This window comes from Pteronotus mesoamericanus, unplaced genomic scaffold (assembly GCF_021234165.1).
Source record: "Pteronotus mesoamericanus isolate MK-2021 breed Mesoamerican mustached bat unplaced genomic scaffold, CSHL_Meso_final contig_42, whole genome shotgun sequence".
NCBI classification, from domain to species: domain Eukaryota; kingdom Metazoa; phylum Chordata; class Mammalia; order Chiroptera; family Mormoopidae; genus Pteronotus; species Pteronotus mesoamericanus.
Window position 1 is genome coordinate 14,656,211 of NW_026555157.1, and position 12,011 is coordinate 14,668,221.

The 12,011-nt window shown below is 36.1% G+C and overlaps 1 protein-coding gene across 12 annotated transcripts in view; it reads right to left on the minus strand.

The window, feature by feature from the left end:
• Positions 1-12,011, minus strand: part of ABI3BP (ABI family member 3 binding protein) — a 245,748-nt gene that overhangs the window by 85,184 nt on the left and 148,553 nt on the right. For 9 of the 12 annotated variants that reach the window (XM_054577379.1, XM_054577381.1, XM_054577377.1 and 6 more), the window contains 11 exons: positions 11,841-11,885; positions 11,110-11,190; positions 10,620-10,667; positions 9,485-9,547; positions 9,295-9,369; positions 8,531-8,578; positions 7,003-7,062; positions 6,060-6,176; positions 5,726-5,758; positions 4,835-4,918; positions 3,112-3,171 (listed from right to left, as the gene is read on the minus strand). In XM_054577379.1, the coding sequence (XP_054433354.1) occupies positions 3,112-3,171; positions 4,835-4,918; positions 5,726-5,758; positions 6,060-6,176; positions 7,003-7,062; positions 8,531-8,578; positions 9,295-9,369; positions 9,485-9,547; positions 10,620-10,667; positions 11,110-11,190; positions 11,841-11,885 (714 nt within the window). The remainder of the gene's footprint in view (positions 1-3,111; positions 3,172-4,834; positions 4,919-5,725; positions 5,759-6,059; positions 6,177-7,002; positions 7,063-8,530; positions 8,579-9,294; positions 9,370-9,484; positions 9,548-10,619; positions 10,668-11,109; positions 11,191-11,840; positions 11,886-12,011) is intronic. The other 3 variants (XM_054577373.1, XM_054577375.1, XM_054577376.1) reach the window with 3 other exon arrangements.

A 12,011-nucleotide genomic window follows, 5' to 3' on the forward strand; every position in this document is an offset into this window, starting at 1 on the left:
TTTCACCTTTGTTCACTCTCACCTCTCCATTTGTGTAAATTCTGTTATGACATCAAGGCCCAAACTGTGTCCCTACCTTACTGAGCCTAAATTGATATTTTACTTCTTTAAGACCTCATATGATGTGTCTCACACCTAATGTTTATATACTCAAGAAAAACCTTGAATTTGCACAAACACCCTGCCTTATTCTCATTCTCTATGTTTTTCATGCAGGAAAAGTTTTTGTGCTCAATTATCCTGCAGACTGAGAAGTAAAGCATGTCTCCTAGTACTCAGAGTCAGAGGGCAGATTATGTTTCCTCCAAATACAAACTCCTTGCCAACCCTGATGGGGGAAGGACTCTTCATGATTCCCTCACTAGGGGTTATGTGGGTTTACATTCTCAATCAGCGGCTGGCTCATAGTCTCTTTTAGCCATGGACTTGGCCTTTCTCTAGTATAGTGTCAGGTGCATCCGGACATGGAATGGTTTTAAGTTTGTGTGTTAATGACATGTCCATTTGGATGTATTTGGAGGTGGAAAAAGACAATGTTCAGTTACTTTAAAGTTTACAGTTCTGAATTAGAGGGTTTAAAAATCTTTAAGTTTTCCAAAGCTTTATAGATTTTATTGAGTTTCAGAAAATGGATCTTTCTAGTATGAAAAATTTGTCCCTACTATGCTACCATATCTTATTTGTTATTGAAGACATGGCGGGGGGGTGGGAATTGACATAAAAATAAAGTTATTAATTCATAGAGTCACATCTGTATTTTTTTACATTATCTTAATGCAAAAAGACATCTGACTGCATTTAAAAAGTTAAGAATTATTTCTAAACTAAGGTGGAGAGTAAGGGAACTCAGATTAACCTTAAGGATTGGGCTTGCTATTTGAACTTACTGGCCTTGATCACATTATCTGTTAGACAAATCACTGAAAACATATTACCCAAATGTCAAGAAAACAACCAAAAAACCAGAGAGATAAAAAACTAGATGTACAAAGAACATATAATGAAACTTTCCTATTACAGAATGGTTAGCATAGGTCAAGATCAGGCACGTCTATAGATAAATGTAATTTACCTTAAAAGAGCACTCTAGTTAATCTAAAAACATAAGGTGGCATGAAAAAATTTTAAAGTAAGTTACAGCGCAAGAAACTACCATACACTAGATGTAGGCATGGTTCTTACCTCTTAAGAACAAGAGGTAACTTGTTTTATGCATGTTTAACTCATAAGATGAAAAATGGAATTAAATGACAACAGAGTGGAATGGATTTGACAATGAGCAAAAAACAGACTTGCTGAAGGTCAGAAAGTGGCATTGCCAAACGCTGTCCCTGGAGTCTTGTTTTTAGGGGTAACTGGTTCAAGGACTGTAGCAGGAGCTGATTTTATTATTTTATTATGTTTTATTATTTTATTATTAAATTATTATTTTTAATAATAATTTTAAAAAAATCAGTGAAATGGTAAACATTTATATTGTTTCAGAACATTCACTTCAAAAAGAATTGTACCAAAGTAATAATGTGTCAGGGGTACAAAGCAAACACTATTAACCCTCAAAGCTGAGAGATATGGTGCCTTTGCACTCAAGTATCAATTTCTCACTTAGAGACTATCTTTGTACTCAGATAACTACCCCTGTGAAGTGTCCCTGAAGCTTCTCACTTTGATGATCCTAGCCTAAGTAATGCACCACAGCCAACCATACCCATCTTGTTGAAAAGTCATCTTTGGAAAGGGAACACAGGGGTACTAAAGAGAGCAGGCAGCCTGAGGTACAGCAGGGTATCTATCCCTCTGTCCAGCGCTTAGGGAAAGCCTGACCATATATGGATACTGATTATTTTAACATGAAATCCAAACTCATAAGTCTAACATTCAAAATCCCTTTGCAACTGGTTGCACAGGCCCATTTAGTTGTAGCAACCTCAATGAAATGCTCTGATCAACACTTAGAAGCCTGGCAGCCTTCATCAGTCAGAGAAGCCTCTGACTCCTCTCACTGGCTTCCACACATGTCCTTCCTTCCTGTACTTCTTCACTCCCTTCCCCCCAAAAACTATGGCTCATGCACCAAATCTTGCCCAAGTCTTCTTTTCAAACAGCCCATGAGAGCAAAGAATGATTTTTCTATTTTAAGTGGTTGTTTAAAAAAAATAGGATAAGAGAAAAATACTCAACAAAGACTACATTGTCCCCAAAGCCCCCAAATATTTACTATCTAGCCCTTTATAGAAAATGTTGGCCAACTCTGGCACTAGATCCTTACTATGATTTACACAACTTTTATAGTTACCAAGAAATAACTTCCTATTTCCTCAAACATATGTCGTTCTGTAGTTGTTTCAGTCCACAACACAAATTCAACATTTAAAGGATGACTACAAAGGGAGAGATTGACAGTAATATAGTCAGAATAGGAGATTTTAACACCCCATTGACATCAATGGATAGATCTTCCAGACAGAAAATCAACAAGGAAACAGTGGCCTTAAATGACCCAGTAGATCAGATGGATTTAATTGATATTTTCAGAACATTTAACCCCAAAGCAGCAGAATAAAGGATGTGGAGAATCAAATAAGAAGTCAATTACATAGACATTTAGAGGGAAAATTCCAGTGCACCAAGTAAGGAATTTGGCCACCACCTAAGGCCTCTCCAACAGTATTCTCAAGCCTACTGTGAAGTGGCAATAGCTGCTGACCCTAACTTGTCCCTTCACTTTCTTTGGGATGGGCTGCCAGGATTCCTTTTCCAAGATCTACGCATTTACCCGGTTCAGTCTGAGGGCTTCAGGACTTGGTGTGGTTTTAGGTTTGGGATGTGGATGGTGAGTTCATTCAGGCACTTTGGGAGTTAAAGGATGAAAATCTCTGGTTAATAGAGTGTTTTAGTTCCAGAAGTTGTGAATAGGATTATACTTATTATATTTAGCTTTCTTAAAACAAATGAGTTGTTTTAATACTCTTCAATATATTAAAAAGTAATTGACAATAGAGGATGACACAGAGATGCTGTGAAGCAGGAGGAGCTATAGTGATGAGGGTGATGAAATGGGTGTGAAATGAGCAGGAAAAGCAGATGCTGGTGAACATAATGTGTCATTACCTAGTGTCACCCCTGGAGCCTCAGTTGTAAGAATAACTGGTTCAAAGATTGTCGCAGGAACTGATCAAAAATAATAAAAAGAAACCAAAGAGATTTTTGTGAATGCATGAAATGTCAGAAAATTCATCTTTCCAGTAAAAAAAAAGGCTTCTAAGGGAGAAGAGGGAAAGGGAGGGAAAAGATGGACTACACAAAACTTTTAACACCAAGAGGCAGGAACTACGGGGGTGGGAGGTGAACTGGGGCAGGGAATAGGGGGTCACCTAGCGTCTGTCGACCACACATACAATAGATAGCCAACAGGAAGCTCAGACTATACTCACTACAAGATTAATCCTTAGTGAAAACAGTGGTATTCAATATATTGGGTTGGCCAAAAAGTTTGTATGGTTTTTCCCCATAAAATAAAAGACCCATTTTTCATTTTCACCAATAACTTTATTGATTTGGATGTTTGAGTATGTCATCTATTTCCTGCTATGGGCTACTAGTGGGTAGAGGCCAGGGGTGCTGCTAAACATCTTCCAGTGCATAAGACAGCCCCACAGCAATGAATTATTTGCCTAAAATGTCAATAGTACCAAGAGACGTCACAAACCACTTTTGACACATTTGATCAGTCATAGCACCTTCACCATACACTGCACACATTTTTTGTGTTTCAGTTGCATTTTTACCTTTCTTGAAATAATAAAGCATAACACTGAAGATGTTGCATATCTTCTTCCATCTTCAATATTAAAGTGGCTGTACAAAAACCAATTTTGATGTGTTTTTTTAATGCAGGCTGAGATGACAGGTGTCACAATCTAACAAAATTGTTTTGAATGATGTTAAATACAACTAGGCACTAATAGAGCCATTGTACAGAAAAAAACTTAATGAACTTCTTGGCCAATCCAATGATAAGGTGAGGAACCACCTCTCAGTTTGTGGTATCTTATTTGACTAGGCATCTTCAGTTATAAGAATAGAAAAAGCATGGTATAGTGCAGAAAAAGGATACTCAGCCCACTGGATCAAATTTAAACTCTTGAGTAGACATCCCAGACTCCCCCAACCCCTTTATTTCATCCTGTGAGCCCATTTAATAGGAGGGCATCAACAAGCCTCCTCTATCTGGCGTGCCAGTTTCATCACACTCCTTGCTTGTCCTCCACTAGTCCAAATTCTGTATTGATTTCTTTCTAATTATCCTGGATTTATTTTCCTGCTCTTGACAAATATTTACTACACTCCTAGCATGCAGCAATTATACCACCTGAGAACTTAATTTACATTCATATAAGTATGCTGCCCTATGTTATTTTCTATGTGTTTAATGCTGGAGCAGCTTTTGTTTACAATTATAGTACGAACTGATTGGGAACTAAAACATACTTCCTACTTCTGATGCATCTTGCAGTTGTTAATATGGTTATGGGAATTTAGAAGGGGCTAATAAAAGTACTTGAGTTGGTTGTGTAGGCTTAATACTTTACTGAGAAAACTTTATCTTTAAGACATGATTGGAATTAAATAATAAGAAAAGTAAGTAAAAAGGACATTATGGAGAAGGTTCACACACAGAAAGCATGGGGTACACATGTATCTCACGTACTCCTAACTAGTAGCTTTTACTCTTGATAGATACATAGGGCATGTACCAATTATTTGCATAGAATTTAGGGTCCCAGCTTGGGTGGACTGCTTGGATTTCTTAATTCAGAAACCACATATTTACCCAGTGTAGCCTGAGGTACTTCTGGATGGGGTGTGGTTTTAGGTTTGGGGCGTGGACGACGGGGCCTCTTTGTTGTTTTTGGAGCTGAAGGAAGACAATTCCATATTAATACAGTGCTGATGGATTCATGAACTGTGAATTGGATGATATAACATGGCTTGAAACTTTCTAAAGCTTGTCAGAGTTTCTTTAAGTAAAGTTTGTTACTTTGGTTTGAAATTTTCTCCCTTAGTATATCAATAGGCTTTCATTTATAATTAAAAGTTCACCTGAGATTAAAAATTACATTACAATTATGTATAAAATATAGGTTAGAAACTTATTTTCTTGAAAGTACCCTTAATCCAACACTGATTACAAGTCCTGGCTAAACATCAATGGTGTGAGAGAAGTTCAAACCACTGTATAGTTAGTATTCACTTACATTTTAAAATGATTAGGCTTCGGCAAATTTTCTACTTAGTAATTTACTAGAATATAGTATAAAAAATTCATTGAAACAGGAACAAAGTAAAAAAGAAAAGTTATGTAGAACTTGGAATGTAGAAAGTGAGCTACTTAAGAAACTTCATGATATTATAATTGAGACTGTACCAGTGGTCTAAATAAGGGATATGTAGATAATCATATTTAGACCTCAGCTCTTACAAACAGTACTGTTTAGACAGACTCAGTTCAACATGATGCAATTTCAAGCTGAGATATGGAGCAGATAGCTGTCCTGAATCAAGTGCATACACATTTCTGTTAGAAAGCCTTTTTGTATTTTAAGATGAATACTGTAATAGGATGACAAAGTATGACCTCATCATCTATCTATCACCATACATGGGTTTGACAATGACTATAAATATGAAAAAGCTCTTGCTGAAGGACATAAAGAATCGTTACCTAAAGATATCCCAGGAGCAACAGGTTCAATGTCTGTAGCAAGAAATGATCAAAAGTAATTTTAAAAAGAAACGTTAAACACATGAGAAAAGTCATCAAATTCTCTTAAAAATGAATTTTGCCAGAATCACAGAGAAAAACGTATTTCGATGGTCAAAGAAGCAAATAAAACACACAGGTACCAAGAAGATACTAAGCAGTGTGAGGAAGTTACAGGTATGGACTAGGGCCTTTGCTCTTAAGGGTCACAGGATTTATTAGGTGGCAAACTAAACTGCCACCCCAGTTATCACATTCAGCAAGGTTCCATAGGCACCAGGAACCATATATTTACCTACTGCAGTCTGAGGTGCCTCTGGGCTCGGCGTGGTTTTATGTTTGGAAGGTTTTGGATGTTTTGGAGATTTGGGACGTGGACGACGTGTTCTTGGTCGTTGTGACGTTTTTGGAGCTGAAGAAAGGAAACTGGTTAATATCATATGTATCCAGAAACTAAAAGAGAATTTATACATGGCTCTAGGTTTTCTAAAACTTTGCTAGGTTTTCTTGAGTCTTCAGACGTTTATCTCTTTATTTCAAAATTTTCTTTGTCATTCATATGCAAAAGTAATTTAGGGGGTGCTCTCTCAATAGTTCTTTTGAAAAAGAGTATATAACATTATTTGAATAATCTGAAAGCATGATTATTATTGCTGGTGTCAGACTTTCAAAGGTGACACTGACCCCGGGGAAGTCAGAAGCACAGCACGTACCTATGACACTAGAGCAGGAGTCAGGCTCACTAGCTTTAGGGAGCCTGTACTTAGATGATATTTCACTTAGGCAAACATCCCATTAAACACTATCAGAAAAAGCACATTTCATTTCTTAATCCTTGGTAGGCAGCAAAACACACTGCATATCTTAAACCAACTTTCTGTAGACGGACAGGACACAGAGTTATAAAGGATGTTTATGGGGCAGACACTCCTAATTGCATTTTAAATTCAGCTTTATCACAGAACACTGAGCAGAATCACAGGCTCTGTAAAGTACTGAGAAAACTGGATAGTATGGGAGATAGATGCTGTGCCCTGGCTTCAAATGGGCTTATATCCTAACCAAGTTACTTGTTTTAGACATCTTCTATACATTCTAAGTGAAGAATCTAGTTGAATGACAAAGAAGGATGATGAGAAAATCTTAGGAAAGAGAAAAGCCCTTGACCAAGATAGTTATGGAACTGACTGGACAATAAGTAGAAAACACAGTTGCTTAAAGACATAAAAGTTCATTACCCAATGTTGTCCAGGGAGCCTCAGTTCCCAGAGTTACATGTTCAACGTCTGTGGCAGGGACTGACCAAAAGCAATACAAAGTAATGGGAGATTTAAAAAACAGGAAAATAACAAAATTACCTTGAAAATAAATCTTCTGAACACTGTAATGTTTAAATAGCAGTTCTGAGCTCTGGAAAAATAGTATTTGTTCTCTAATAACTGGCTGTACTCTGACATCCATTTATCTTACAAAACAGCCATGCTCCTTGCACTTTGCATCCATATGAGGCCAATGAAGAGCTTTCCCCTCCAGCCCTCATGTTTAATGATCTGATTCCAATCATATTGGAAACCTGGCTCCAAAAAATCGGACAATTAGTTTTCTGATACATATTTAAATTACTCTGAAAAATTAACATGAAAGCAAGCCTCTGTTCATATCTGAAAGCCTTTTACTGCCATTATTAACACTTGTTTTGAGGAATGTTGGCAGTGGTGAGAATTTTACAAATCTTAATCAGTCTTTTTACTGGAGATCTGTGACATTTAGGCAAAAGATAAACGTTTGCCTCTGCAGAATAAATGTGGTATTTTTTCTTACTATCTCATTTATTCATTTATTTCAAATGGATAATTAGGAGATAATTATTTGAGTGAGAAACAGAGATGATTAAGAGAAAAGCCCAAAAAGCAATAATTTAACTTTTTTTGTCTGGATAAAGAGGGTTCATATAATTCTATAGTATCCTGAATCATTAAAATATACATAGATATGAAATTAAACTATGACTCTCTAGTTTTAAATGTTTCTATTTTTAAATTAAATTCATAAAATTAAATGTAACATTAAAACATTTTTATCATCAAAACCTCTGTAAGCAATTACACAAAGATTGCCTTTCACTGACTGTCCAAGACGCACAGCACAGAGTTGGCTTAAGCTACTTCTGAGAGCATCTTTGGAACTGATGGAAACAAGGCAGACAGAGGAGAGGGAGAAAGAGAGGACAACAGGGGAAAAACAATATTCAAGACTGACTGTCTTCAAACAAAAAAAGGGGAATCCCTATTTTGTTTGGAATTCAGCATCATAAGGTAAATTTGACAACAGAAAATTGACATTCATTCAAGTTGTGTTTGAACAGTATGGAATCAAGAAGCAAGAGATTTTTTTGAGAGACAATTTTATATATTGTGCCAAGCCCTAACCAGCTTTTTATTGCTATTCTCCCAGATCCATAAATTATACACATAAAAACAGAGATGTCAATAATTTCCTGGTTTGAAGATGGATGGAGAGAGCACCTGTGACTCTTGACAGCATCAAGTGCTGGAAGCGACTGAATGTTTCTGAAGGTGACCAAAGAAAGCTTAGAGCTGAGCAGCAGATGTGAGACTGCCTACCATTATAAAAGTCCCTAACAATGTTGGGAATGAATGAAAAAAACCCTCCTGAATAATTGTTTACACAAGAGAATACAAATAATGCCAGAGATGACAGTGGCAAGGCCAGAGAGACACCAAGAAAGAAGACATCCATCATTACCTATAGTTATGGCAGGAGCTTCAGTCTCAACTGTAACAGGCTTAAAGTCTGCGTCATAAAAAACAAACAGATATAAATAATAAAAGTAAGGGAGTCTAAACTTTTAGGTGCTCACTGACGCTTAATTCACAGGAGACAGAATCTGGTTTATTCTCTATTGATATAAATTGCCTCCTTGATAGGCTTATTTTAGTATGAGAGGCACTCTCTTAAGTAAGTTAGAATTTTATGCTAATTGGAATCTTGGGAGAAAATTTCAATTGCAAAACAGTTGACTTTTCAGAACTATTATATAAGTAGTCCCTTATTTGGTAGGAAATCGCTTAGTAAAAGTTACTATTTCAAATGTCAATAGGGAATTTTAGAGGAGGGCAATGTCCGGCTGTGTCCCTGCAGAGGAAGAACATGGTGTCAACCTCCTGAGTGCTGCCCCTGAGGGGCTGTTCCATTCACGTTCAGAAATATTGCAGGTACAGAAAAACCAGGCTTCTATAATTTACAAACCCAATTCGGAAAACAAAGCCTAAAAAACTCTTAAAGAAAATGGAGTCTGTCAGTATCAGTTGTAAAATTTACCAATTTCCCCACACATTGATTTGTTCATTTAACACTTAAAACATCAGTGTGACTACTTGGAGAAGATAATGAACAAAATCATGGTGCTTGGGTTTCTATGTTTTGTTGATATAATAAATTGTAAACACTTTCAGCAACATTTCCAAAGAAAGAGCTTCTTAAACTAAAGCACTGGAAATTATGTTTACCGGGTTTAGTTGATGGCATGTCTGGTTTTGCTGTGGTTTGGGGTTTAGGAAGTAATTGCTTTGGTGGTTTTGAATCTGAAGAAGAAAAGGTACTATAATTAGTGTCACAGCAGAGCTGTGAATGTCAAGATTAATGTTACTTACAAATGTTTTCCTAGTTATAGATCAAGGCACTGAAAGAAGTAGTTACCAGGCTGGATTTGGGGTGCATCTGGTCTATGTGTGGCTTTAGGTCTTTTGGATGGTTTTGATGCTAAAGAAAAAGGTATTAAAAATTAGCATAACGGTCATGGCTGTAACTGTCAGAATTAGGGACATAATATGCTTGAGCAAAGATATTATATAAATTCAGTGAATACGCAAAAAAGTTAACTCCTGGGTTGTGGGAATGGTAGAGAATGCATCAATTTCTACTCATTTTTCGAAAAGGAAAACTGGGAACTGCTCAAATGTGTCTTTGAGCAAAAGAAATAAAAACTGTAATAAGACTTTTTTCTCCATAAGTAATTTCAAATGCAATAAGTATAACAGTTCTATTTCTTAATTGATTTTTTTTCAGCATAAAAAAGGTACAAATTTGAAACTTGCTTAGCAGGAGACCTGGAAAATAATCTTTAACACTTGAAATTTTACACAATGTTACATGGCTACTGATTTCTGGAATTTTCTAAAGTAAAGCAGAGACAGATTTATTGTGAATGCTGAAAACTTACAATGACATAATTATTATTAAACAGCATTAGTACTAAAAACAATAAAACCGGCTTGGGACTTTCAATGTTCTGAAGTTACAAAGACCATACTATTTTTATTTTGGACCCTAGACCAAGAAGAGTATTTGTGCTTCTAGTTATCAAAACATACCCAAAAACATTTTTTCAAAAAATCAAACATGTTAAAGAAGCCATAATTTCCTGCAGTTTTTTAAAAGAAAGAAAGTCATACAAGTTGAATGCATAAATCAATTAAATGATAATCATGGCACTGGAATAACATTTTGTCATTTGTCAAGTCGAGGATGAGCAGAGGAATCCCTGCCTGCGAAAGAATAGATGATTTTCTCAACACAAGGACACGTATGATGGAAAGACTGAGGGTTTGTGGAAAACCAGGAAGTTGTGCCCAAGACCACAGACCTTCCTTCAATAAGCACACAGGATTCTCCTAGAAGCTTCCTATCTTCAGGTTCTTCAGAGCCAGATAGGAAATTGAAGGGACATATGGAATGAAATTGTGGCAGTGAGGTAGAAATGTGGTCATGCCTGGGTGGAGAGTAGGCAAAGCAAAAGTGACAACGTGAAAGCAGTCGAGGAGGGTAAAATTACCGATTGTGGGCACCAATTGCTCAGGTGGTACTGTAGCAGGTTCCAGAGCTATAGAAGCAAAAAACCAAAAATACCAATTATATCAGGAAGTGGCATCTTGAGGTAGGAAACATTAATCCTCAATTTTTACCTAACGTGCGTACTTTTTAAAATGTGATTTTTTTCCCTTTGATTTTCCTCCCATTCCCTCCCCATCTCCCTCATGGTTTCCCACAGCTCATCTGCCACAAATGTTCATCCTACATAAGAGTTTAGGGTGCCCTATTTAATAATACACTTAGTGAGTCGGGTTATTGCCATGTGTACCTGTAAATAAAATATAAATATCTTCATATAATATGAATATAGAAAGTAAGTATAGATGCCTAAATATAAAAACCAACTATAATGGTTCCTAAAGTCTAGCTATTCAGGTAGTAGGCAGCTACTTTATCAGAAGCTGTCATAGTCTACTTTCTGTGTTAATTGAAACCCTGACCATTACATTTACCAGGTTTAGACTTGGGCACATCTGGACTAGGTGTGGTTTTAGGGCGGGGTCGACGACCTGGTCTTTTGGTCTTTCGTGGAGCTGAAGAAAAAAAAAATTAGCTAGTTAATATAGGACAAACCATACTACATGTATCTTAGAAGCATAGTGAAGCTCTTCAATTTATTGTTGTTATGTACCCTTCTGTTTTGCAACTTTCTATCATTATTTACCTAGTTAAGTGAGGTCTTCAATAATTTTTTATTTTTGGCCAAAGATTTATAAACAATCACTGCTCAAGAGTTCCCCTATTCTTCCATTTTGAGATGGAAAATCCAGAATTTTGTATAGCTTAGAAAAGACAGTCTCATAAAACTTTTTGAAAGTTCTTGTTCAACAGGAACATGAGAAAAACTACTTCTAAAAAGCCAATAGAGATAAAAATTAAAATTGATTTGGCCTAAGATTCAAAAGGAAAAGTTTTGCACTTAGCATTAAAAAAATCTGCAAATCAGTGAGATGTGTTAATAGGCTTTGAATTAAAAAATTATTTCAGGGAAGGCAAATTTTAAAAATGAGATATAATTTATAAAACGACAGATTTAAAATTTTTTCATGGATAAGAACAAAGAACACACACATACAAACAAATGAATATTAACGAATTAATCCATTAATGGGAGCCTGTTAATAAAGACACCAACAGTCAGGAAAAAGGGAAGCGAAGGTCACCCACTCAGTAAGTGCATTACCTAATGTTGTTGAAGGTTTGGTTCCCAGTGTTTCAGGTTCTAAGACTGCATGAAACATCATCAAAAAGGAATCAAAATCAAAGAAAAAATGATAACATCTATTTAAATACGAAAAATTGCTTCATTTTAATTACTAAATTGAGAAAATATAAATGATGAAAGTTTTATCCA